Below are 22,854 nucleotides of genomic sequence, written 5' to 3' on the forward strand. Positions count from 1 at the left end.
TCGGTAGGGGCAGTTGATTCCAGTGGCTCGGTATAAAGTTGGGAGTAGGAATGTCATTTGCCGATTTTGTAGTTGAAGGGTACGACCAGGGTTTCGAAGCTTATTTCATCCTGGGAGCAGAGGGATCTGTTTGGCGCATTCAAAGGAAACTTTATATCTCACTGTGACCAGCAGGTGGAGACTGAGACAAAAACTTGGTTGTAATATATTAGCTGAGACTCCCTCTACCATCTCAGTCTTTCTCAGTCTCCCACAGGTAGAGATAGGAAAAATCTGGCTCCCTCTTTTAGGCCTGTTGGAATTTGTATTAGGACTCCTGGTTCCCCTTGAATGGGTTCTGTTTGGGGATCCGTCCAAACTCGGGAGTGTTATCCCTCCCCCCACTTCCTCCACCTCCCTGCATTTTTGTGGAGGTGCCTCAGCTGGCAGCCTGGCCCCCTGGTTCGTTGATAGCTGTGAAGTCTGTTCTGAAAGAAAAAAAAAATCCTGAGGCTGTGCCGGTCTAAAGGGCTTTTTCCCTTTTAAATTTACTGTATTTTACAGTCTTTTTCTGCTATAACTGGCCCTTTTTCTCTAGCTAGGTTGTGTCTCGAGCCATGGAGCCCAGAAGTTACAAATAGTCAGAGACTATGGGCTATGGAAGCTTGGAAACCCGAAAGGTCCACGTAGAAGAGAAAGTAGTTTGAATGATGTCGGGCAATGCCATGGTGGTGGCATATGTCAAGCAGGGTTGAGCCAGATGTCTAGAAGGGGCTCTAGAGACGGTGAGTCTGTTGGTGGGTGAAGACGCATTTGCAGACTCTCTGTGCTCCATATTGCGAGCAATGGCAGTATGCAAGCAGACTGTGGCAGTCTCATGGATCTGGGAGAATGGGAGCTGAAGTTTTAGGCTTTCCAGCTCATTATGGATCGTTGGTGTCCAAAGCCAGTGCAAAGGCAGAGTGCCTTTTCAGTCACAGGAAATATCCAGCCTTTCAGAGGATAGATGCTCTGTTACAACTTTGGCCAGTAGTGGAGCATCCCTGTTATTGGTACTTATTGTTCAGGATTGTACTTCACCTTCATTTGGTCTTATCAGCCTCGTAGGCTTTGGTATGTAGATCTCCAGTGTCTGTTGGTGAAGGACCTGCTTCTACTGCCCAAGGTTTGGTGTCTGCTCCAGCAAGGGTCTTTTGAGATGGAAAATCCAGATCCTCCTTGGCTTACAGTATAGCCAGAGGATTGATGGTTAGAGAAGCATGGGATTTCCTCCGCAGTGATTTCTAACCTGCTTTGCTTCAGGAAGTCCTTTATGTCCCTATCTGGCATGTATTTATAATCTTGGTGTGGGGAACAGCTCTCATCTCCCTGGAGGACTCGGGTTCCTGATTTGAGTTTTCTGCAGCAGGGGCTGGCCTTGAGCTCTCTGAGGGTCCAGGTGGCTGCATTGTCCAGCTTTCAAGAGAAGGTGAAGGGCATCTCTCTTGCTTTGTATAGAGGTAACTTGTTTTTTTTAAGGGGGTGGTGCATTTGTGCACCACTCTGCATCCTTCCTTTTCCTTCTTGGGACCTCAATCTAGTCCTCCAGGTGCTGTCCAAGGCTCAGTTCAAGCCCCTGTATTTAGCTTTCATCAAGAATCTTGCCCTCAATCAGTATTTTTGGTGGCCATCACCTCAGCTAGGAGAATTTCAGAATTGCATACCCTGTTGTGTTGGAGAGATCCTATCTCTCCTTTTTGAAATATTCTCTGTTCTTCTGCACAGTGCCATCCTTTCTTCCAAAGGTGGTGTCTCCGTTCCATGTGAATCAGGAAGTTTGTTTTTTTGTTTATCCTCCTTTGCAGCACGGGGATCATTGCTTGAGGCTCGGAGGTCTCACAAACTGGTTGTCCGGTAGAGGCTGCTCAGGTACCTCAGAGACTAACAAGTTTTGTTTCTCAAACCACCTTATTGTACCTTTCCATGACACTCGAAAAGGCCAGACAACTTCAAAGGCTTCTGTTGCAAGGCAGATTAAGGTGGCTATTGAGTTTGCTTACTTTGGCAAAAATTTTCTGGTGCCCATGGGGGCTCTTAGGCCATTCCACTAAGGCTCATACTGCTTCCTGCAGAGTGGAAACTTTTGTTGTCACTTCATTCCTTTGCTAAGCTCTACAGATTGGATGTACTGGCTAGAGCCCACTTGAACTTTGGCAGAGCCAATATTTGGGGGTGGGGGAGGGCATATCTTCCCTCACCCAACAGATCTGCTTTGGTACATTCCATTAGTTCAGAAGAGTGGAGCAGACACTAAGAAAGGAGAAATTGTCTTACCTGATATTTTCTTTACTTAGTGATGTTTTTGTGAAGTCTCGCCCAGGATTTTAGATGTGCTCTGTGCTCCCAGTTTGCCACCCCCCCAAAAAAAAAAAGGAAGTCATTTTATGATTGACAGCTTCCTGTAACATGACTATATCCTGGTAATTTGCAGGACAGCGAGCACTACTCTGTGGTGTTTTGCTGCTTGATTATCTTTGCATCTGCAAAGTGGTTAATGGTCATGGGTGAGTTACAAAGGGACCTTATGTTACCTTTGTAGATAATAAACTGAATTGTTGAGGGAGCACTGTAGTTTGTGCTGGTGATATCGCTAGTAGAATTCAGTTTTCTCTACTTGCTAGCAGGAAGGGATTACGACACCTATTGGTTTAGAACAGTGTCACTGACCAAAGAGGGAAAATTCAGGTCATATGTAATTTATCCTTGATTTAACAGTTTGTTAGGCAATTAAGGGCCTCTTTTAAAAGCCACAGTAGAAATGCTGTCCGGTAAATGCACCGAAGTCCTTGGCCTTGTATGGGCTTCAGCACTTTTATTATAGCAGCAACATCACTACTATGGCTTTGTAAAACAGACCCCCAGCTGCATATGAATACTGCTTAGAACCTAACGGATGTAGCGGTATATAAGAAATAAATTACATTACATTACATTACATATGCATCTTAAATGTGCCCAAATCTGGGTGCCATATATAGAGATGGGGGTAAGTTATTAGGTCATTGTTCAAAAAGGTTTATGTATGGCAGCAGCTGCTAAATAAGTTCCCTATTTGGATTTTTCAGTGATAGCATTTGGATAGTACCCCTGAAAATCTCTAACCATTGTGACTGCAGATGGTCATTCCACCCCAGCACTGCCTGTATAGCTAGTGGCAATATTCAGCCATTGCCCATATAACTAAGTGGTTTATTTTAGGAGTAATCCTATAACATGGCAAAAATATGTACCGTATATACTCAAATATAAGACAAGACTCTCATTTTTCCCCCCAAAAGGAAGGAAAAATGGTTGACCCGAATATAAGATGGGGGCTTAATATTAAAGTGCCATGCCCTTCTAGGATCTGCACCCAGTGTCCCCTCCCTCACGCCCTCCCCTCCCAGGCTCTGAACTCAGCCCCCTCATCTCTGCCCTGCCAGGCTCTGCACCTAGCCCCCTTCGCTGCCAGGCTCTACACCCTGTCCCACCTTCCTTCCCTGTACCCTCTTCCCCCTCTAGTTGTGTAGTGGTAGACCGGGACAGGAAGGATCCCTCCTGTCCTGGCCGATACAAACAATTTTTTATCCCTCCCCTGCATACCTCTTTTCACTGGTGGTCCAGTGGTGTATGGGCAGGAGGAGCAAGCTTTCCGTGATCAAGCCCCTCCTTCCAATCTCGCAGCCACTCCCCCGCATACCTTTTCCCTTGTGGTCCAGCGGTTTACGGGCAGGAGAAGCAAGCTTTCCACACGAGCCCCTCCTTCCAATCTCGTGGCTAGCAGCCAGCGGTGCTCCCGGGCCGGCAGGCAGGAGCAAGCTTTTTGAGCTCCTGCTTATCCCTGTGCCGCTCCCTGAATGGCTGCCGCCAGTTCCCGTGAGTCCCAAGAGAACTGGTGGAAGCCATTCAGGGAGCGGTGCAGGGCCAGATGGGAGCTCAAAAAGCTCGCTCCTGCCTGCCGGCCTAGGTGCACCACTGACCGTGAGATCAGAAGGAGGGGCTCGAGAACGGAAAGCTCGCTCCTCCTGCCCATAAACCGCTGGACTACAAGGGAAAAGGTATGCAGGGGAGTGGCTGCGAGATTGGAAGGAGGGGCTCGATCACAGAAAGCTCGCTCCTCCTGCCCATACACCACTGGACCACCAGTGAAAAGAGGTATGCAGGGGAGGGATAAAAAATTGTTTGTATCAGCCAGGACAGGAAGGATCCTTCCTGTCCTGGTCTACCACTACACAACTAGAGGGGGAAGAGGGTACAGGTACATACACCGCTGGACCAACAGGGAAAAGGTATGCGGGGGAGGGGCAAAATATTGTATCGGCTGAGATGAGAGAATCCCGCCTGTTCCGGCCTAACAGCAGGCCTGCTGCAAGTCCGGGAGGGTGGCAGGTGGTCACTGGGTGATGACCCGAATATAGGACAAGACCCCCATTTTTGGGCCAAAAATCTCATCCTATATTTGAGTATATAAAGTATCTGTAATTTAGGCACAAGTATTCTGCCGGTATTAGAGCTAGTGTAAGTGTGTATGCCTAAGTTATCTGTATCGGCAGAATTTATAGAATAAGTTATACCTGTAAGTTTGACCTCGGACTTCATGTATTTGTCTATCTGTAAAATATATGCTGGAACATTTTGTTGAGAGGTAGGAGCTGAAACTGAAAAACAGAACTAAGGCTGAATCGATGGTTCTAAATAAGTTAACAGCAATTTTCATCATTTGAAATACATTTTCTATCCTCCCTGGAGACCTAGAGATGCATATTCAAGGTCTTTCTTGCGCTTAGGGAAATGATGAGGGGGAGCTTTGGTGGTGATGGGAAGGTCCTTTCTGTTTTAAACTATGAGGCTTCCCTCTACCGGTTGGATCATGTTATGGGATTTTTCTTTTTAATTGCAGCAAAACCCAAAAACTTGAAGTACCAAAAAAGAAGGGAAAGCAGCCTCAGATGTGGGGGAGTGGAGTCCCTCATGACAAGCCACTGGATTATAGTGATCCCATTGCAAATGGGAGCACAGAAAATGGGCCTACTTCTACCGAGGATGACTTGGTCATTTTAGTGAGTCTTGTAGCACTTTTGAAAATGGATAGCATTGGTTGATCAATTAGTCTTTATTCCATCTGTTAGTGTGATAGCTTTGTAAGACATCATTCCTTTGTCATGTGCTCATTTCAGCCTAACTTGCGCTATTGCTGTAGAATTATTGTTTACTCTCTATTTAGAAATCCCGTGCTGGAGAGATGATTGGCAATTTGCCAGCTGTAGAGCATGAAAGTAGTGAAGAGGAGGAGGAAGCCCCATCCCAAGTTACTCACACACCTAAATCCAGGTATTACTGATTTACTCTTCTAATTGGGATCAACCTGTAAGAGATTCCAGTTGGATTATGAAAAGGTGGCATATATGTGCCATGGAGAAGGAACCAGAGCTAGATGCACTAAAAATGGTTTATAGGACCATGTAGATCGCTATGGGCCAATTTTTAAGCCGATTTCTAAATAGTGATCGATGTTCAAATGGCATCCCAATCAAATTTAGTATTATGGAGGGTAGCCGTAATCCCATCTGATCAGGTCTATTAGAAACTGGCTCTCACACATATGAAGAGCCAGTTTGGGGAAGCCCCAAAGCAATCTCCTGCCACTCAGCTTCTTTTTTTTTTTTAATGGCATGGATATTGTGCATGTTTTACACATGCACAATATCTGCTCCATAAAAGAAGCAAGTCGAGCCATCGCACCCATCCGACACCCACGGAAGGAAAATAAGGAGAGGGAAGAGGGATGCCTAGTACCTCCTGCTTGCAGGCCCGCCACTCCAAAATGGCAAGCCTTCCCCTTCCCGGTGCATCTTGAGATGCACAGGAAGGGGCCTTGGGCATCTGAGCCAATCAGGCCCTCTCGGTGTATCCCAGGATGCAGGGGGCCTAAGGCCTTGATTGGCTCAGACGCCCCCTAGTAGGGGCCTTAAGGCCCCTCCCTGTGCATCCCAGGAGGCACCAGGAAGGAAAGACCCACCATTTTGGAGTGGCGGGCCTGTAGGCAGGATGTTCTGCTGTCATGTTCACTCAAGAGGTACAGGGGTGGTGTGGGGGGGGCAAGAGGGAGTGATTTTTTTTTTTTAGGGGAGAGGGGAGGGGTCATGGAAGGACGGGTGTCCTGGTAGGGGGAGTCATTCAGTGTGGGGGTTTGCGGGCAGCAGAAGGGAGTAGGCATCCCTCCTGCCAATTTTTTTCTAAGGAAGGGAGGGGGTCCTGGTAGGAGGAGGGGATTAGTTCTGCGGGGGTTTTCGCAGCGGCAGGAAGGAGTAGGCATCCCTCGTGCCTTAATTTTTGTTCAGGGTCATTGTTGGGGTGGGTGCATGGCATTTTTTTTAAATGGGGCCGATATTGTGTTTCTGACCCCCCCCCCCAATTGCATGCCTGACCCCCCCTCCCCCCAGTGCGTGCGCACCCCACCCCTATCCATAATTTTCTGGAACACTGTAATAGAGGGTGCTCAGTAAGGCCACTGGTGCGCAATGGTTGGGACTCCTACACTCCTTCCACTGCAACCCTGGCCAAACTCGATGGGCAGGACATGAATTGGGTATTTCCATGTGTTGCTGAGCACTTTCACAGTCAATAGGCTGACTTGTAGCAGAAAACTTGGTTCTGTTAGTGAGAACCTGTTTGGTTATGCCAGTGTTTTTCAACCTTTTTTGGGCAAAGGCACACTTGTTTCATGAAAAAAATCACGAGGCACACCACCATTAGAAAATGTTACAAAATTTAACTCTGTGCCTATATTGACTATATATAAAGCAATTCACTTGAGTGCCACCGCTGCCATCGGGAACAGGTCGTCGCCAAGTTCTCCCTGCTTCTCTTCCCCGCGGGGCCGACCAACTCTCGCCACCCGTCGTCAATTCTAACGTCGGAGAGGACATTCTAGGCCAGCCAGGCAGCGATTGGCTGGCCCAGAACGTCCTCTCCGACGTCAGAATTGACGCGAGTGGCGAGAGTTGGCCGGCCCCACAGGGAAAAGCAGGGAGAACTTGGCGCCGGCCTGTTCCCGATGGCGGCGGTGGCACTCAAGTGGCTAAAGAGCCGCAGTTTGCTGGCCTAGGGACAACACTGGAGGGTGGCCAGCTGTGCACCCCCTTGGGACGTAAACCCGGGGTGGGGCAGACCGCCCCCCCCCCCACCCTGGTATGCCACTATCTGTACCTCACTCCCTCCCTATGACCAAAAATTCTCCTTTCTTCTATTCCCCGTGTACACAACCATCTCTTTCCCTCCCTTCCTCTCTCCAAAGTCCATGCCTTCTGTGTCCAAACACTCATTCCCTCCCCCACCTCAGCATCTCTTTCCCTCCCTTCCTCTCTCCCAAGTCCATTTCTTCTGTGTCCAAAAACGCATTCCCTCCCCCACCTCAGCATCTCTTTCCCTCCCTTCCTCTTTCCCAAGTCCATTTCTTCTGTGTCCAAAAACCCATTCCCTCCCCCACCTCAGCATCTCTTTCCCTCCCTTCCTCTCTCCCAAGTTCATGCCTTGTGTCCAAAACGCACTCCCTCCCCCCTTTTGTGTTCCGTGTTTGCCTCCCAGCCCATCTTTGCAACTTTCTCAGCAAAATGAAGCTCAAGCCGCGAGGCTTGTTTTCTGCTTCCTGCCTGCCCTGCCGCGCACAAATAGCCGAACGGAAGTATTCTCCGACGTCAGCGCTGACGTCGGAGGGCAGGCTTTGCTTAAGCCCTCCCTCCGACGTCAGCGCTGACATCGGGGAACGCTTGCGATCGGCTATATGTTAGCTGCAGGGCAGGCAGGAACAGAAGACGAGCCTTGTGGCTCGAGATGTATTGAACTCCGCGGGTCCCCCGTCCAGCTCTCTCCTGTCCACGTGGGGCGGATCGCCCCTCTCCCTAGACTGTGGCCTAGGACCCTGGGGGAGCCCGGGGCCCCTGAATGCAGGACTGGTGGTACTGCCCTGATGGCGGCCCTGACCGTACGGCACACCAGGCAACATCTCGCGGCACACTAGTGTGCCGTGGAACAGCGGTTGAAAAACACTGGGTTATGCATATGGATGCCCTGCACTCTCAGTTAGAAGGTGCACGTACTGTTTGTTTTTAATGCTTGTCATCTTTGGTTGTCTGCAGCACTAAGAAGAACAGTTTTGGGGGTATGTTTGGAATGCTGAGAAACTTAGTAGGTTCTAAGAGCCTGTCTCAAGAGGATATGGACCCTGTGCTGGAAAAAATGAAGGATCACTTGATTAGTAAGTGTGCACATGTAAATGGCAATAGAGGTACTACTTGTAGCCTTTAGGAGAAGGGCATACTCATGGTTTAGCAGTTTGTGGGACTGTTGACATGATGTTATTTTCCATTAGTAGTGAAAATGAGTGTAAATTGAAAGGCATAGAATTCTCAAGTGTGCCTAAATGCAGTATCACAGTACTTCTGCTTGGCCTTTACCCAACCCTTCTTGACCAAAGCAGTGACTGAAAATGAAATAAAGTATAAACTGGCAGAAAACTCAGAAGAAGAAAGGTAACCTTTTAGAATACTCGGAAGAAAACTTCTCTTTTTCATAAATTTACCGTATTTTTTGCTCCATAAAAACACACTTCCCCCCCAAAAAAAGTGAGTGGAAATGTAGGTGTGTCTTATGGAGCGTATCCCCCCCACCCCCGGTACCTTTTTTAATTCTGGCGGTCCAGTGCTCTATCGGCAGGAGCTTTCCATGCTCCTGCCTCTCCCTCGCTGGATGACTACCATTCAGAGAGCAGCGCGGGAACAGGCAGGAGCACGAAAAGCTCGTACCTGCCTTGTGCGCCGCTTTGCCACAAGAGATGAGGACTCGGAGGCAGACGTTCAACGAGGGAGGGGCAGGAGCAGGGAAATCTGCTGATACAGCACTGGACCGCCAGAATAAAAAATAAAAAGGTACCGGGGGAAAGGCCTGTCTGCCCTGTAACCTGTCCCGGCTTACCACTAGACCACCAGAGGGAAGACAGGGGACAGGGCAGAGTGGGGGGACAGGGTACACCATTTGGTTCAGAATTTTTTTTTCTGGGTTTTTCCTCCTCTACATGTAGGTGTGTCTTATGGTCAGGTGCATCTTATAGAGCGAAAAATACGGTACTTAAATTTTTTCCCTTTTATCCACAGCAAAAAATGTTGCAGCCGAAATTGCTGTTCAGCTGTGCAACTCTGTGGCCAATAAACTGGAAGGGAAAGTGATGGGTACTTTCAGCAGTAAGTGATTTATCTGTTTGAAGGTAACAGTTTCTTCTCCTGCTTGCTACAAGAATGATATTGAATGGTTGGTGAGCTCTAATCTTTTAGGGAATGGTGTTGGAATACACAATAGTTCAGGAAGGTTATTAAAATTAGTGGAAATCTACATAACATGGAAAATGGGGCAAACAGCATTTTTAAAAATTCCAGCAGCAGCCAATATCTAATTCAGAAGCAGTGCATAAAAGAGAGAGAAAACAGCAGGCACTAAGATCCAGTCTTTTCACTAAGAAACAGAGAGTTAAGGAGGCTGATAGCATATATGATAAATAATCAACAACACTCATCAAAAGTGCTTGTGCTCACATAGCGTTTTTGCACTTTAAAAACCTCACATGAGCACAAGCACTTTTGATGTGGCAGCCTTTCCAGCAGAGCTGTAAGCTACCCCCCTGGGGACTAAAGATAAGTTGGTTTTAACATCATAAGTGAAAGTATTAAGTTCCGTGAATTAAAGGCGGTGAGGGACAGTAAAGGCAGTGATGGTCCCTAAGGCAACCACATTTCGGTAATATACTGGACAGTTAGGTTGATGGGTCTTAGCACTTTACTTATAATAAGATTATTTACATGATCTGTGATTTTTTTAATTTTTTTAAATTTTTTTTTTTTGGGGGGGAGGATATTAGCATATATGATAAGAAATATATCTCTATAACAAATATTGTTAGGTTCAAACAATTTTTATTGTTGCAAACAACAAAACAATGCCAAGGCACCCCAAGGTGCTCAGTAGAAACATATATGCATCATATATAAGAGTAGAACAAACATAGACAAAAAAAAGGAACCTTAACCAAACTTAGTAGAGTGGGCTGGGGGAGCCCAATCTACTAAGGGTGTGCACGAGGTAAGGAGAGCTAAAGACACTCCGAGGCCCTGGACTCTTATGAGCCCTGAAAATGCCGCACTATCCCCTCCCCTCACTGAATCCCCCTACCCTGTCCATATCTAAGTTCCAGTACTTTACCAAACCCCTCTCCCTCCTCCCACTCCCTCAATGGTACTCTCCACCCCTCCCCACCAGTACTCGCCAGTACTCTCCCAGCCCGACTATCCGGACGCCCAGATTAGGACACCCATCTTAAGATTGCACTGCGGCCCTTTGGATGCAAGGCTTGCAGTTATGGTTCCCAAATATTTAAGAACAACAGCTTTCGCTTCCTAACTCCTCCTGCATCTCGCGCCTCCCAGATGGCCAACTGATGCAACTGGTTCCGCTAGTGCCAAAACGCCGGAGGGTCAGGGACCGTCCAGCATTGAAGAATACATTTCCTGGCCAGTAAACTCATCTTCCTGCACAGAGCCCAATTTCCCCTAGGCAAATGGCCAGAAGCCTCTGGCAAATCCAAGATAAAGTGGGCCGGGGTACTGCGCAAGGCTCTCCCAATTAACCGTACATGTAAGAGATTATATGCCTCCAGAAGCGCTGGATAATGGGGCAGGTCCAGAAGGCATGTCCCAAAGTGTGTGTCCCCGACCCACATTTATGACACAGTTAACAAATATTGTTAAAAGTACATTTTATGATATTTATAGAAGTGTGTGTAATAATAAAAAAAAAAGCCTCTTTAAATTGTTGCTCTAATAAACTGTCTCTTGATGGTGTTATCCTGTAGCTTTTAGCAGGCAGATGCCTTTCTCAGGTCAGGTCCCAGTGCTCAGGCCCTTCTCTCTTCTTTCCAGCTGTGACCTCTGCTGTGAAGCAAGCCCTACAGGAATCCTTAGTTCAGATTCTGCAGCCAAAGCGTCGCATTGACATCCTGCGTGATGTCATGGAGGCACAACGTAACCGCAGGCCTTATGTGGTCACTTTTTGTGGAGTCAATGGTGTTGGGAAATCAACCAACCTTGCCAAGGTATGCTCCATTTTATTTCATTAGACTAGGATGCAGTTAGCCTTTTTCCCTCAAAAAACCTTCACTAAAGATAAAGCTAGAAGCACAAGTGGGGAAAGCCTACAGAGCACCGCTAATGAAATTCTTTCCAACTTGTGTTTATGTCAAACTGGAGGGGACTGTTTATGTCAAACTGGAGGGGACTGAGAACTATTTTTGAATGTTTCTGCCACATCTTATAGGGTCTCCCACCTCTAAAATCCAGTTTTCTGAGGTTTTTTTATTTTAAGCTTTTATTGAGACATTTTGTGGCACTAAAATACTGCTATGGTGGCCATCTAGGATTTCCCAGTTTGTTTGTTTTTCAAAGTTGCCTCATTTTTCCTCAAAACTGGCAGGAATAGAGTTCCAGAGTTCTTTTACCCCTAATTCATGCCAGATAGCACTGCATAGATGATGGTAGAGCGCCCTTACACCATGTGCTACAAAGCATGTGAAGGGGGGTGGAAGCGACAAGTTTAGCCTCTCCTTTGGTCTCTGCGGCTGAAGAACCTTTGGGGGGCCTGTCTACCAGGAAAAAATCTCTTCTGGAGCCCCAGAACAGCAGAATACCTAAACGAAAGTGTGGAAGCCGCTGGAAACCACGCAGCCCAAGAGAAGTAAGGTGAAGTTACCTAAACGAGATTCAGTAATGCCTAGTAAAGCCTTTTCTCCTGAATTTAATTTGATATGGAAAGCATATTTGAATAGCTGGGATCCTCATATGAGATCTGGCAGTGAGCCAGGGGTCGCAGGCTACCAGGGCATATTGGGGACATTGGCAGAGGCTGACCATGATCCTGTGGACCTTTCTGACAGGGACTATGAAGGCAAGGGATCAGTCTATATGCCTTTGCTGTCACAGAGCAAATCTCCTGCTGGAAGATATAGGGCAAATAGCAGCAAGTACACAGGAAGCAGTGGTGGCCCTCGATCAAGGGGAGGATCTCACAGTACACCGACTGTTCAAGCCTTTGGCACTATTAGAGGTCATTATTGACTCCCTGCGAGAAGTACAGTTAGACTTCCAGCAGGCCCCTTCCACTCAGTGTTCTATCCTGAGCAGAGTGAGAGCACTGCCCACATCTTTCCCCTGACATCCTGATATGTGTTTTAGTCCCGGAACACTGGGATGCTCCTGAAGGCTCTTTAAAGGTAGCCAAAACAATGACTAGGCTGTATCTTTTAGCACAGGAGTGTCAACTGATGTTCGCTCAGCTGAAGGTAGGTTCCTTAGTTGCTGAGATAACCAAGCGCATGTCCCTTCCAAGTGGAACCTTCCTTTTGTTGTTGTAGAGTTGAATCTTTATTGTAAACCACTTGCATCCCATGTACTGACTAAATGTATCTTTATTGTAAATCGTTTCTATCCCATGTACTGTCAAATGTATCTTTATTGTAAACCGCTTCGAACTTCACGGTATAGCGGTATATAAGAAATAAATTATTATTATTATTACCAAAGAGGACATTGGAGGCTAAGGTTGGTAACAACTCAAATGCATGTCTGTGGCTTATTCTGTGCAGCTTATATTACCATTCATTGGGAGTATCATAGACATTCCCCAAAGATCAGGAGCAAAATAGCATATGTGGTCTAGAAAGCTCATTCTTGAGATGTCCTGAAGAATGCCTTGCAAAAGCACTTGTGTGGTCTGATAAACCCATATACATCATCTGTAGATAATTATTTTTGTGGAATTACCCAAAGGATTACAACCTACAAAGAAGTCCATTGGTGTAGAACTCTGCTGTTTTGTAACATGAATGTTAAGAAGCTGTGCTATAAGAGAAGAGTGGTTAGGTTTGGATAGACAATACTGAAACAAGGAATTCTGACTCCTTTCTTTTTTTTTTTTTTTTTTTTTGCAGATCTCCTTCTGGTTGATAGAAAATGGATTCAGTGTCCTGATTGCTGCCTGTGATACATTCCGTGCTGGAGCTGTAGAGCAGTTGCGTACTCACACTCGCCGTCTCAACTACCTGCACCCCCCTGAGGAGCATAGTGGCCGCACCATGGTGCAGCTCTACGAGAAGGGATATGGGAAAGATGCGGCTGGTATTGCCATGGAGGCCATTTCTTACGGTAAGCCACAGGATGTGTCCAACACTACCTAAAGTGTCTTATTGGTATCTGAGTCTTTCTTATATATCTGGGCTTCTGTATCAGCTTTGGATCAAATCAGTAATGGCTGAAACCACTGCAGTCTGAAGTGTGATGACTTCATCTGATTCCAAGTGGACAAGGGTCCATGTAGTAAAGCCTCATATTTAACATTGGAACCCTTATTGGTTGTCTTAAGAGACAGGTCCAAAGATTGCCTTGGCATGGAATCTGGATTATGTTTCTAGGAAGATGAACTCCTGGCTAAGTCCGATGATTGTTCAATCTAATTCTTACTTCACATTTAGTAAATCATTAAAGCCCTATTTATTTGACAAATAAGTATTAATTTTGATATATTTAAATGAGGTCTTCTGTTTATATTCTTATTGTCACAGTATGTTTTAAATTTTTTAATAATTTTTAATATTGTTCTTGAATGTTTTTAACAATTGTATTACTTTCATTATATAATTTTAGATTGTACTTAGAGTTTTCTATGAAACTAAACCATGTGCTGAAATGTCTCGGTATTCTCCTGTTGTGAACCGCCCAGAACTACTGGATGGGCGGTATACAAGAAAATAAATTGTTATTATTATTATTTTTGAAGTTGATTTCTAAAACAAAGATGAAAGTATGTAGCAGAGTGGTGTGATGAACTGCTCATGCTGTACTTGTTAAATTTTCAAGTGTCAATCTTTCACTTTCATGAATATGAAATTTACTACTGAACACCGAATGAGAATGATGCTGGTAAATAATGCAAACTGACAGCTCACTTGTTCAGAATATAGAACCCTAACAAGAATTATATGGTACAATGTATATAAAGAATAATTAGCTTTCTTCCCTCTATGGCAGCACGGAATCAGGGCTTTGATGTGGTTTTGGTGGACACCGCTGGCCGTATGCAAGACAATACTCCTCTGATGACAGCTCTGGCAAAGCTCATTGCTGTAAACATGCCAGATTTGGTGCTGTTTGTTGGAGAAGCACTGGTTGGAAATGAGGCTGTTGATCAATTGGTTAGTATCAGCTGAGTTTTCCAAACAAAAGAAATGTAATCAATGGTGACAAGGAGGGTGTAGAAATAAGCTTATTCATTTAAGCAGGGTTTCCCAAACTGGGCCCCACAGCCAGTTGGGTTTTTCAGGATTCCTACAATGAATATATACATGCACTAAGTTTTCTATACATTGAAGATTTGGTGCATGCAGATTCTCATGCATATTCTGAAAACCTGACTGGTTTTAGGTTCCTCAGAATAGATTTAGGAAGTTGCATTTTAGAGTAACGTAGACCAGGGGTAGGCAATTCCGGTCCTCGAGAGCCGGAGCCAGGTCAGGTTTCCAGGATATCCACAATAAATATGCATAAGATAGATTTGCATTTCAAGGAGGCAGTGCATGCAAATCCATCGCGTACATATTCATTGTGGATATCCTGAAAACCTGACCTGGCTGGCTCTCGAGGACCGGAATTGCCTACCCCAGACCTAGACTGACTGAGCCCAGGGAGGTAAAGCATACTGAAATCCACACTTAAAGCATTCAGCATAAGAAAATGTGAAATGTCATCCTGTAAACAAGAATTATACAAAAAGGTCAAAAATGACCTATTAATATATAGGTAGCTGCTTAATGTTTATGCTTGTCTAGGTATTTTCATCAAAGGGCTATAGATCAAAGAGGGCTGTAGATCGCTCTGACCCCATTTCAACTGATAAAGAGTTTTTTTGAGACTAATGATTGTTCTTAACTTCTTATATATATATACATACATACATACATACATACATACATACATACATACACACACATTCTTCATCAAGTCAGCAAATGTGATAGTTGCTAAAGCTGTCAAAACAGGTTTAGTGACTATCGCTGGCTTTAGTGTATCTGGGCCATAATCTTTGAGACAACATATGCTACTGGCAGGATCAACTAGGTAAACATTAAGCAGATGCCTATTTTTGTATTATATTCTATAAACAAGGAAATTAATTTGTCAAGATGTTCTAGGATAGAAGTTATAACATTTTTTTTTTCTGTGTTTAATTAGGTCAAGTTTAACAAGGCTTTGGCTGATCACTCAGGGGCAGAGAAGCCAGCCCTTATTGATGGAATTGTGCTTACCAAATTTGATACCATTGATGATAAGGTAATGGGCAAGCCAACTGAGGCAGCCATACTCACTATTTCCTTCAAAATATATTTTTTAGTACCATGTTGAAGGCCTGAGTTCCAGTTCAGTTCTTTCAGTGGTAGGCAATTACATATCATTATCCTTCTAGTGACACTAGTTTGGCTCATAACTCATGTTATTGAGAGTGCAGATTTTCCTTGTGCTCTGTGATATTTTTTCTTATGAAAATAAAAATACCAGGTAATAGCCAGTAGCAGCCATCACTTTCTACTCCAGCTGCAATGGGGAAAAGGAAACAAGTTTGAAAATATTCCTAGCTAACAACTTGGTGTGGCCAAGCAAAAAATAAAGCATTGGTTTGGCTTAGAATAAAATCTGTATAATCTAAAGATATTACTGAAGTGGTATTTATAGATAAATGAGAAAGTAAAAGGTAGGGGGAAGTTAAAAAAAAAAACCTACAAAAAAAACTGCAGGTATTACACACAAGTCCTGGAGATGTCATGGACCTGTAGATGGTTTGTTTAATATTTTTTGTCGAACGTAAAACATTTCTTCTGCAGAAAAAACTTCACATTTTTGGAGACTGCTTTAGGTAGTGTGCCTGTTCAGTCAGTGTATGTGTATCAATGCACAATGAAAGAATCCAGGTAATTTCTGAAAGTCCATTCATCCTGTGCTGGTGGCTCCAGAGGGACTTGTTGTCCAAGGGCATGCCACTTCGTATCCCCCCCATGGTTGATACTGATTATCAATGTCAGCCTGTATGAACGGGGGGCCCATTGTGACAAACATCTGATTTAGGGCTGCTGGACTCTTTCAGTGAAAATGGGTACATAAATCGATTGGAGCTATGTGCCATCTGGCTAGTGTTACAGACAATGGATAAATCCCTGGAAGGCAATTAGGGATATAGGTACCAGCTGTTTATCCTAGGACAAGCCGGCAGCATATTCTCACATATAGGTGACATCATCCATGGAGCCTGGTATGGACAGTTTATAAAGTGTACTGTCACTTTAAGTTTTGAGAAACTTTGACTACGCATGCGCGAGTGCCTTCCCACCAGACGTCAGCTTGCAGTACCTCAGTTCTTTATTTTTAGAGGAGTGAAGAAGTACTTTTTTGACTGGGCTCTGTTCAGCCTGCGTTGCTATCCCGCTGTCTCATTTTTTGTAGTTTTATAACTTTTTTCCTTATAATATCTTTATTATCCCAGGACAAGCAGGCAGCATATTGTTGACTGATGGGTGACGGCACCGACGGAGCCCCGGTACGGACAATTTTAGAGTGATTGCACTCTAATAACTTAGAAAGTTCTAGTTAGGCCGCACCGCGAGTGCCTTCCCGCCCGACGAAGGCGCGCGGTCCCCAGTTTCTTAGTTTCCGCGGAGCTAAGAAGACGCGTGTTTCCAACGGCTGTTGGAAATTTTTTTCATTGTTACTCGCCTTCCTGCTCGCGCGTTCTTTTTCTTCGAGAATTGTTCTCTTTCTTATTTTATTTCATTTCTGTTCAAAAAAAAAAAAATCACTTTTTTTCGATTTTTTTCGGTCGGCCCCGACGGGGCCTGTTGGCACCATCGAAGCCTCGGGCTTCGATTTTGCTACGGCCGTTTTTCCCTTCATGCCCCCTTCACCGGGTTTTAAAAAGTGTCAGCGGTGTGCGCGCCCTATATCATTATCCGACCCGCACAAGTGGTGCCTGCAGTGTCTGGGTCCGGACCATAGGGCAGAAACGTGCACCCGCTGTAGTTCTCTTCAAAAGAGAACTTTAAAAAAATCGGCAAATACAGCAGCGGATCCTTTTCGGTACCGCTATGGAAGTTCCACCGGTATCAACTCCTGCAACTTCCTCCAAGTCGACACCGGTAGTGTCGGCACCACAAGATCCATCGCCGGTGTCGCACCCCGTAGGTAAGCCGGCTAAGAAGCCTTCCCCTACTGTTCGCGGGCCGCCAGTCGAGCATGCAGTGAGCCAAGTCCTGCAGACTGCGCGCCGGCCCCGTAAGCGCTCCGCTCCCATTGAAGTTACTGCCTCTTCATCGGCATCGACTTCGCCTGAGCGTCGAGCTGCACCGCAGGTACCGAGCAAGAAAAAAGCGGTACCGGTGCCATCGGGACCGACTCTGGATGAGTGTATTGCCTCCATCCTACAGGTCCAACTTAAGGAGCAACTGCAACAATTGCTCCCGGCTCTACTGACTCCGAACCTTCCAGTGTCGGTATCTACTGAGCCTTCGGTGCCGATTGTCGACCAGCCTCTTTTATCGGCATCGACATTATCGGCACCGCAAAAATCTATATCTATGCCTGTTCTGTCGGCAGAGCCGAAGTCTCTTCGGCGTACTGCTTACTCGGCTTCTGATCCGGTACCGTTCTCTGACACCCGTACCGCTGTGCAGTCACCAGGTACGGTATCCACACGTTCAGGGAAATCGGTACGCAAGACCAAGCATACCGAATCCTCCACTCCCCTTTCTCAGGGCCGTCTTCAATCGGTACGGGACCCTGACTTGTGGGATGACTCTGACGATCCCCTCGGTACCGAGGAAGATTACTCGTCTGATGAGGATGATCCATCGGTGCAGGACCCTGCTAGTAAGCCAGAGCACTCCTCCTTCACCAAGTTCCTAAAGGAGATGTCAGACACCCTTTCAATTCCTCTAGAGTCTGACTCTAAAAAATCCAAGGCATTTCTCGATGCTTTGGATTTTGACCAACCTCCCAAAGAGTTTTTGAAGTTACCCCTCCATGACATCTTGAGGGAAACTTTTTACAAAAATTTGGAAACTCCTCTAACAATTCCAGGAGCCCCTAGGAAACTGGAATCACTTTATAAAGTGATTCCTATTCCAGGGTTTGACAAACACCAACTTCCCCATGAGTCTCTGCTGGTGGAGTCGACCCTGAAGAAATCTACGGGAGCTAGTGTATATGCCTCTGTCCCTCCTGGCAGAGAGGGCAAGGCCATGGATAAATTTGGGAAACGTCTTTACCAAAATGCGATGTTGGCCAACCATTCAGGTAATTACGCGTTTCACTTCTCTTTTTACCTGAAACATCTCATCCAACAGGTGGCCTCTTTTCAAAAGTATATTCCGGACAATGCACCTCCAGCCTTTTGCAACTCAGGAAGTTTATGGTCCGTTCAATTTATGATACTTTTGAACTGACTTCACGGGCTACTGCTATGTCTGTAGCGATGAGACGGTTGGCATGGCTCCGAGTCTCAGACCTGGATGTGAACCACCAGGACCGGCTTGCCAATGCGCCCTGCCTAGGGGATGAGCTGTTTGGGGAGTCCATGGATACCACCACGCAAAAGCTTTCTGCCCATGAAACACGGTGGGATACCTTGTTGAAAAATAAGAAGAAGCCTCCTCCTCGTCCATTTAGACAACAACCATCGTATCGGAGGAGGTTTTCTGCTCGGCCGGTTCAGCCTCATCCTCCTCAACCTCGGAGGCAACGCCAACAGCACCAACAGGCTCGTCAGCAACAGCCGCCTACAGTAAAGCCTGCCCCTCAAACTAAGCCGACGCAGCCCTTTTGACTCCCTTCTCCAGGGCATTGCCAGTCTTCCTCCCTCCTGTCCTCTTCCACAGCCCATAGGAGGTCGACTTCACGTTTTTCACTCTCGATGGGAAGTAATCACCACCGATCAGTGGGTGCTCTCGATCATAGCCCACGGCTACTCCCTAAACTTCCAGACTCCTCCGCCGTTAGGCCTACCAAAAGAGTCTGCTTCCAACAAGTCTCAGTCCCTCCTTCTCGCTCAAGAGGTTCAATCCCTCCTTCTTCTCAACGCCATCGAAGAAGTTCCTCAAGATCAGCGAGGCCAGGGATTTTACTCCCGGTATTTTCTAGTACCCAAAAAGACCGGAGACCTCAGACCAATATTAGATCTCAGAGATCTCAACAAATGTTTGGTCAAGGAGAAGTTCAAAATGCTATCTCTTGCCACCCTATACCCTCTTCTCTCTCAGGGCGACTGGCTATGCTCCCTCGATCTCAAGGAGGCATGTACACACATTCCTATCCATCTGACATCCAGGCAATATCTATGCTTTCTCATCAACCAACATCATTATCAGTACAAGGTGTTACCCTTCGGCCTAGCCTCCTCTCCCAGGGTGTTCACCAAATGTCTGATTGTGGTTGCGGCCTATCTCCGCTCTCACAACTTTCAAGTTTTCCCTTATCTGGACGACTGGCTGATCAAGGCTCATTCTCCTCAGGCGGTTCAGCTTGCCACCAATCAGACCATTCACTTCCTTCGACTGTTGGGGTTCGAAATCAATCTACCCAAGTCGCACCTCATTCCAACTCAGCGACTTCAATTCATTGGAGCCATTCTGGATACTATTCGGATGAGGGCGTTTCTTCCACCAAACCGCCTTCACACCATCCTTTATCTCTGTCAGCAGGTGTTTCAGCAAACTTCCATCTCTGCAAATCACATGATGGTGCTCTTGGGACACATGGCCTCCACAGTACATGTCACACCCTTCGCACGTCTCCACCTGCGTACTCCTCAATGGACCTTAGCGACCCAGTGGTCCCAAGCGACGGATCCTTGTTCACAACACATATCTGTGACCTCGTCTCTTCGACAGTCGCTTCTTTGGTGGTTGACATCCTCAAATCTATCCAGAGGTCTGCTGTTCCATCTACCTCCTCATCAACTAGTCATCACCACGGATTCCTCCCCCTATGCCTGGGGAGCTCACTTGAACGAGTTCCAAACTCAGGGGTTTTGGACTACCCAGGAAAAGAAACACCATATCAATTTCCTGGAACTCCGAGCGATGTTTTATGCCCTCAAGGCATTTCAACATCTTCTCTTCCCTCAGGTACTACTCATTTGCACAGACAATCAAGTTGCAATGTACTACGTCAACAAACAGGGAGGGACGGGCTCCCGCCTGTTGTGTCAGGAAGCCCAAAGGATTTGGTCTTGGGCGACAGCTCGTCACTTATTCCTGAAGGCTGTCTACATTCAAGGGGAACAGAATTCCTTAGCAGACAATCTCAGCAGAATTCTTCAACCTCACGAATGGTCTCTCGATCCCATGACTCTTCAGTCCATTTTCGCTCAATGGGGCACTCCTCAAGTGGACCTTTTTGCAGCTCCCCACAACCATCAACTGCCCCTGTTTTGCTCCAGACTCTACTCTCCTCGCCGTCTGGCGCCCGATGCATTTCTCCTGGATTGGACCAGTCTCTTCCTATATGCATTTCCCCCTCTACCGCTCCTGCTGCGGACATTGTTCAAGCTCAAGAGGGAACGGGCCACCATGATTCTCATCGCTCCACGGTGGCCCAGGCAACATTGGTTCTCCCTTCTACTTCAACTCAATTCCAGGGAACCCATACCTCTTCCACTGTTTCCTTCTCTGCTTACTCAGCATCAACAGTCCCTTCTGCATCCCAACCTGCAGTCTCTGCACCTGACAGCTTGGTTTCTCTCGGGCTGACTTCAGCTCATTCACTCCTTTCTCAGCCTGTCCGTTCTATCATTGATGCTTCCAGGAAACCGGCCACTCTTCAGTGTTATCAACAGAAGTGGTCTCGGTTTTCTTCCTGGTGCCTCTTACATCACCATAATCCCATGTCTCTAGCAGTGGGACTGATGTTGGACTATCTTCTTTCATTATCTGACTCTGGTCTTAAATCTACTTCTATCAGAGTTCTCCTTAGTGCAATTGCTGCTTTTCATGAGCCGGTTCATGGAAAACCCCTCTCGGCTCATCCTTTGGTTTCTAGGTTCATGAGGGGCCTTTTCAATGTGAAACCACCTCTTAGGCCCCCTCCTGTGGTCTGGGATCTCAATGTGGTTCTTTCTGCTTTAATGAAGCCTCCTTTCGAACCTTTGGCCATAGCGCATTTCAAATTTCTTACTTGGAAAGTGGGCTTCCTTATAGCTCTCACTTCTGCCAGGAGGGTCAGTGAGCTGCATGCACTAGTGGCCGATCCACCTTTCACTGTTTTTCACCATGATAAGGTGGTCCTCCGTACACATCCAAAATTTCTCCCTAAGGTTGTGTCTGACTTTCATCTTAACCAATCCATTGTCCTACCTGTATTTTTTCCAAAGCCTCATTCTAATCCAGGTGAACAGGCTTTGCATACCTTGGATTGTAAACGTGCTCTGGCTTACTATCTTGAACGCACCAAACCTCACAGATCATCTCCTCAACTGTTTTTGTCCTTTGATCCTAACAAGTTGGGTCATCCTGTATCTAAACGCACCCTGTCCAATTGGCTTGCTGCTTGCGTTTCATTCTGTTATGCTCAGTCGGGCCTGACACTGGAAGGTTCTGTCACGGGCCACAAGATTAGAGCTATGGCAGCGTCTGTAGCTTTCCTCCGTTCCACTTCCATTGAGGAAATCTGCAAGGCTGCTACTTGGTCCTCAGTTCATACTTTTACATCTCACTATTGTCTGGATGCATTCTCCAGACGGGATGGACACTTCGGCCAATCTGTTTTACAAAATTTGTTTTCCTAATGGCCAACCTTCCCTCCGTCCCTCTTTTTGTTAGCTTGGAGGTCACCCATCAGTCAAGAATATGCTGCCTGCTTGTCCTGGGATAAAGCACAGTTACTTACCGTAACAGGTGTTATCCAGGGACAGCAGGCAGATATTCTTGCGTCCCTCCCACCTCCCCGGGTTGGCTTCTTAGCTGGCTTATCCTAACTGGGGACCGCGCGCCTTCGTTGGGCGGGAAGGCACTCGCGCACGCGCGGTGCGGCCTAATTAGAACTTTCTAAGTTCTTAGAGTGCAATCACTCTAAAATTGTCCGTACCGGGGCTCCGTCGGTGCCGTCACCCATCAGTCAAGAATATCTGCCTGTTGTCCCTGGATAACACCTGTTACGGTAAGTAACTGTGCTTTTTGGTCGTACTGTAGTAAAAAATATATATACTTTTTTTTTCTTTTTGTTCACTTTCAGGCTTCGGTCTTGGGGGGGTTTTCCTTGGCAGATCTCTCGTTCACTTTCAAAATTAAGTTTAATCTCGTCGACAAAATTTTTCCGTTCATGTCTAAACCTTTAATGGGTTTTAAGAAGTGCTGTAGGTGTCAGTGGCCTATTTCCATCACCAACCCTCATAGTTGGTATCTACAGTGTTTAGGCCCTGTTCACTGAGTCGAATCTTGTGTTCAGTGTTCCACCTTACAAAAGCACTCCAAAAAGGCCTGTCGCATTCAATAGGAAAAACTGTTTGACTTGCCATGGACACCGGCAAATCTTCATAGCCGGCAACATCAAAAACTCCTGTATTGACATCAGAAGATCTTACAGTATTGGGGAAGCCAGCAAGCATCGTAGATCTCAACAGCATCGAGTCTCTTGATGCAGACCAGACAGCGACGCCATCATTCTACAGGTTTGCAGGTTGTCTCTCCTTCAGTGTGCATCCTCATCGAGGTCACCTACTCTG

General features: G+C 46.3%; 1 protein-coding gene across 3 annotated transcripts in view; it reads left to right on the forward strand.

The window, feature by feature from the left end:
- SRPRA (SRP receptor subunit alpha) overlaps positions 1–22,854 on the forward strand; it is a 71,529-nt gene that overhangs the window by 29,956 nt on the left and 18,719 nt on the right. For 2 of the 3 annotated variants that reach the window (XM_033919112.1, XM_033919114.1), the window contains 8 exons: positions 4,898–5,057; positions 5,222–5,328; positions 8,136–8,254; positions 9,150–9,236; positions 10,965–11,137; positions 13,028–13,241; positions 14,124–14,287; positions 15,324–15,422. In XM_033919112.1, the coding sequence (XP_033775003.1) occupies positions 4,898–5,057; positions 5,222–5,328; positions 8,136–8,254; positions 9,150–9,236; positions 10,965–11,137; positions 13,028–13,241; positions 14,124–14,287; positions 15,324–15,422 (1,123 nt within the window). The remainder of the gene's footprint in view (positions 1–4,897; positions 5,058–5,221; positions 5,329–8,135; positions 8,255–9,149; positions 9,237–10,964; positions 11,138–13,027; positions 13,242–14,123; positions 14,288–15,323; positions 15,423–22,854) is intronic. The other variant, XM_033919113.1, reaches the window with a different exon arrangement.

Source organism: Geotrypetes seraphini, chromosome 13, assembly GCF_902459505.1.
Source record: "Geotrypetes seraphini chromosome 13, aGeoSer1.1, whole genome shotgun sequence".
In the NCBI taxonomy this organism is placed as follows: domain Eukaryota; kingdom Metazoa; phylum Chordata; class Amphibia; order Gymnophiona; family Dermophiidae; genus Geotrypetes; species Geotrypetes seraphini.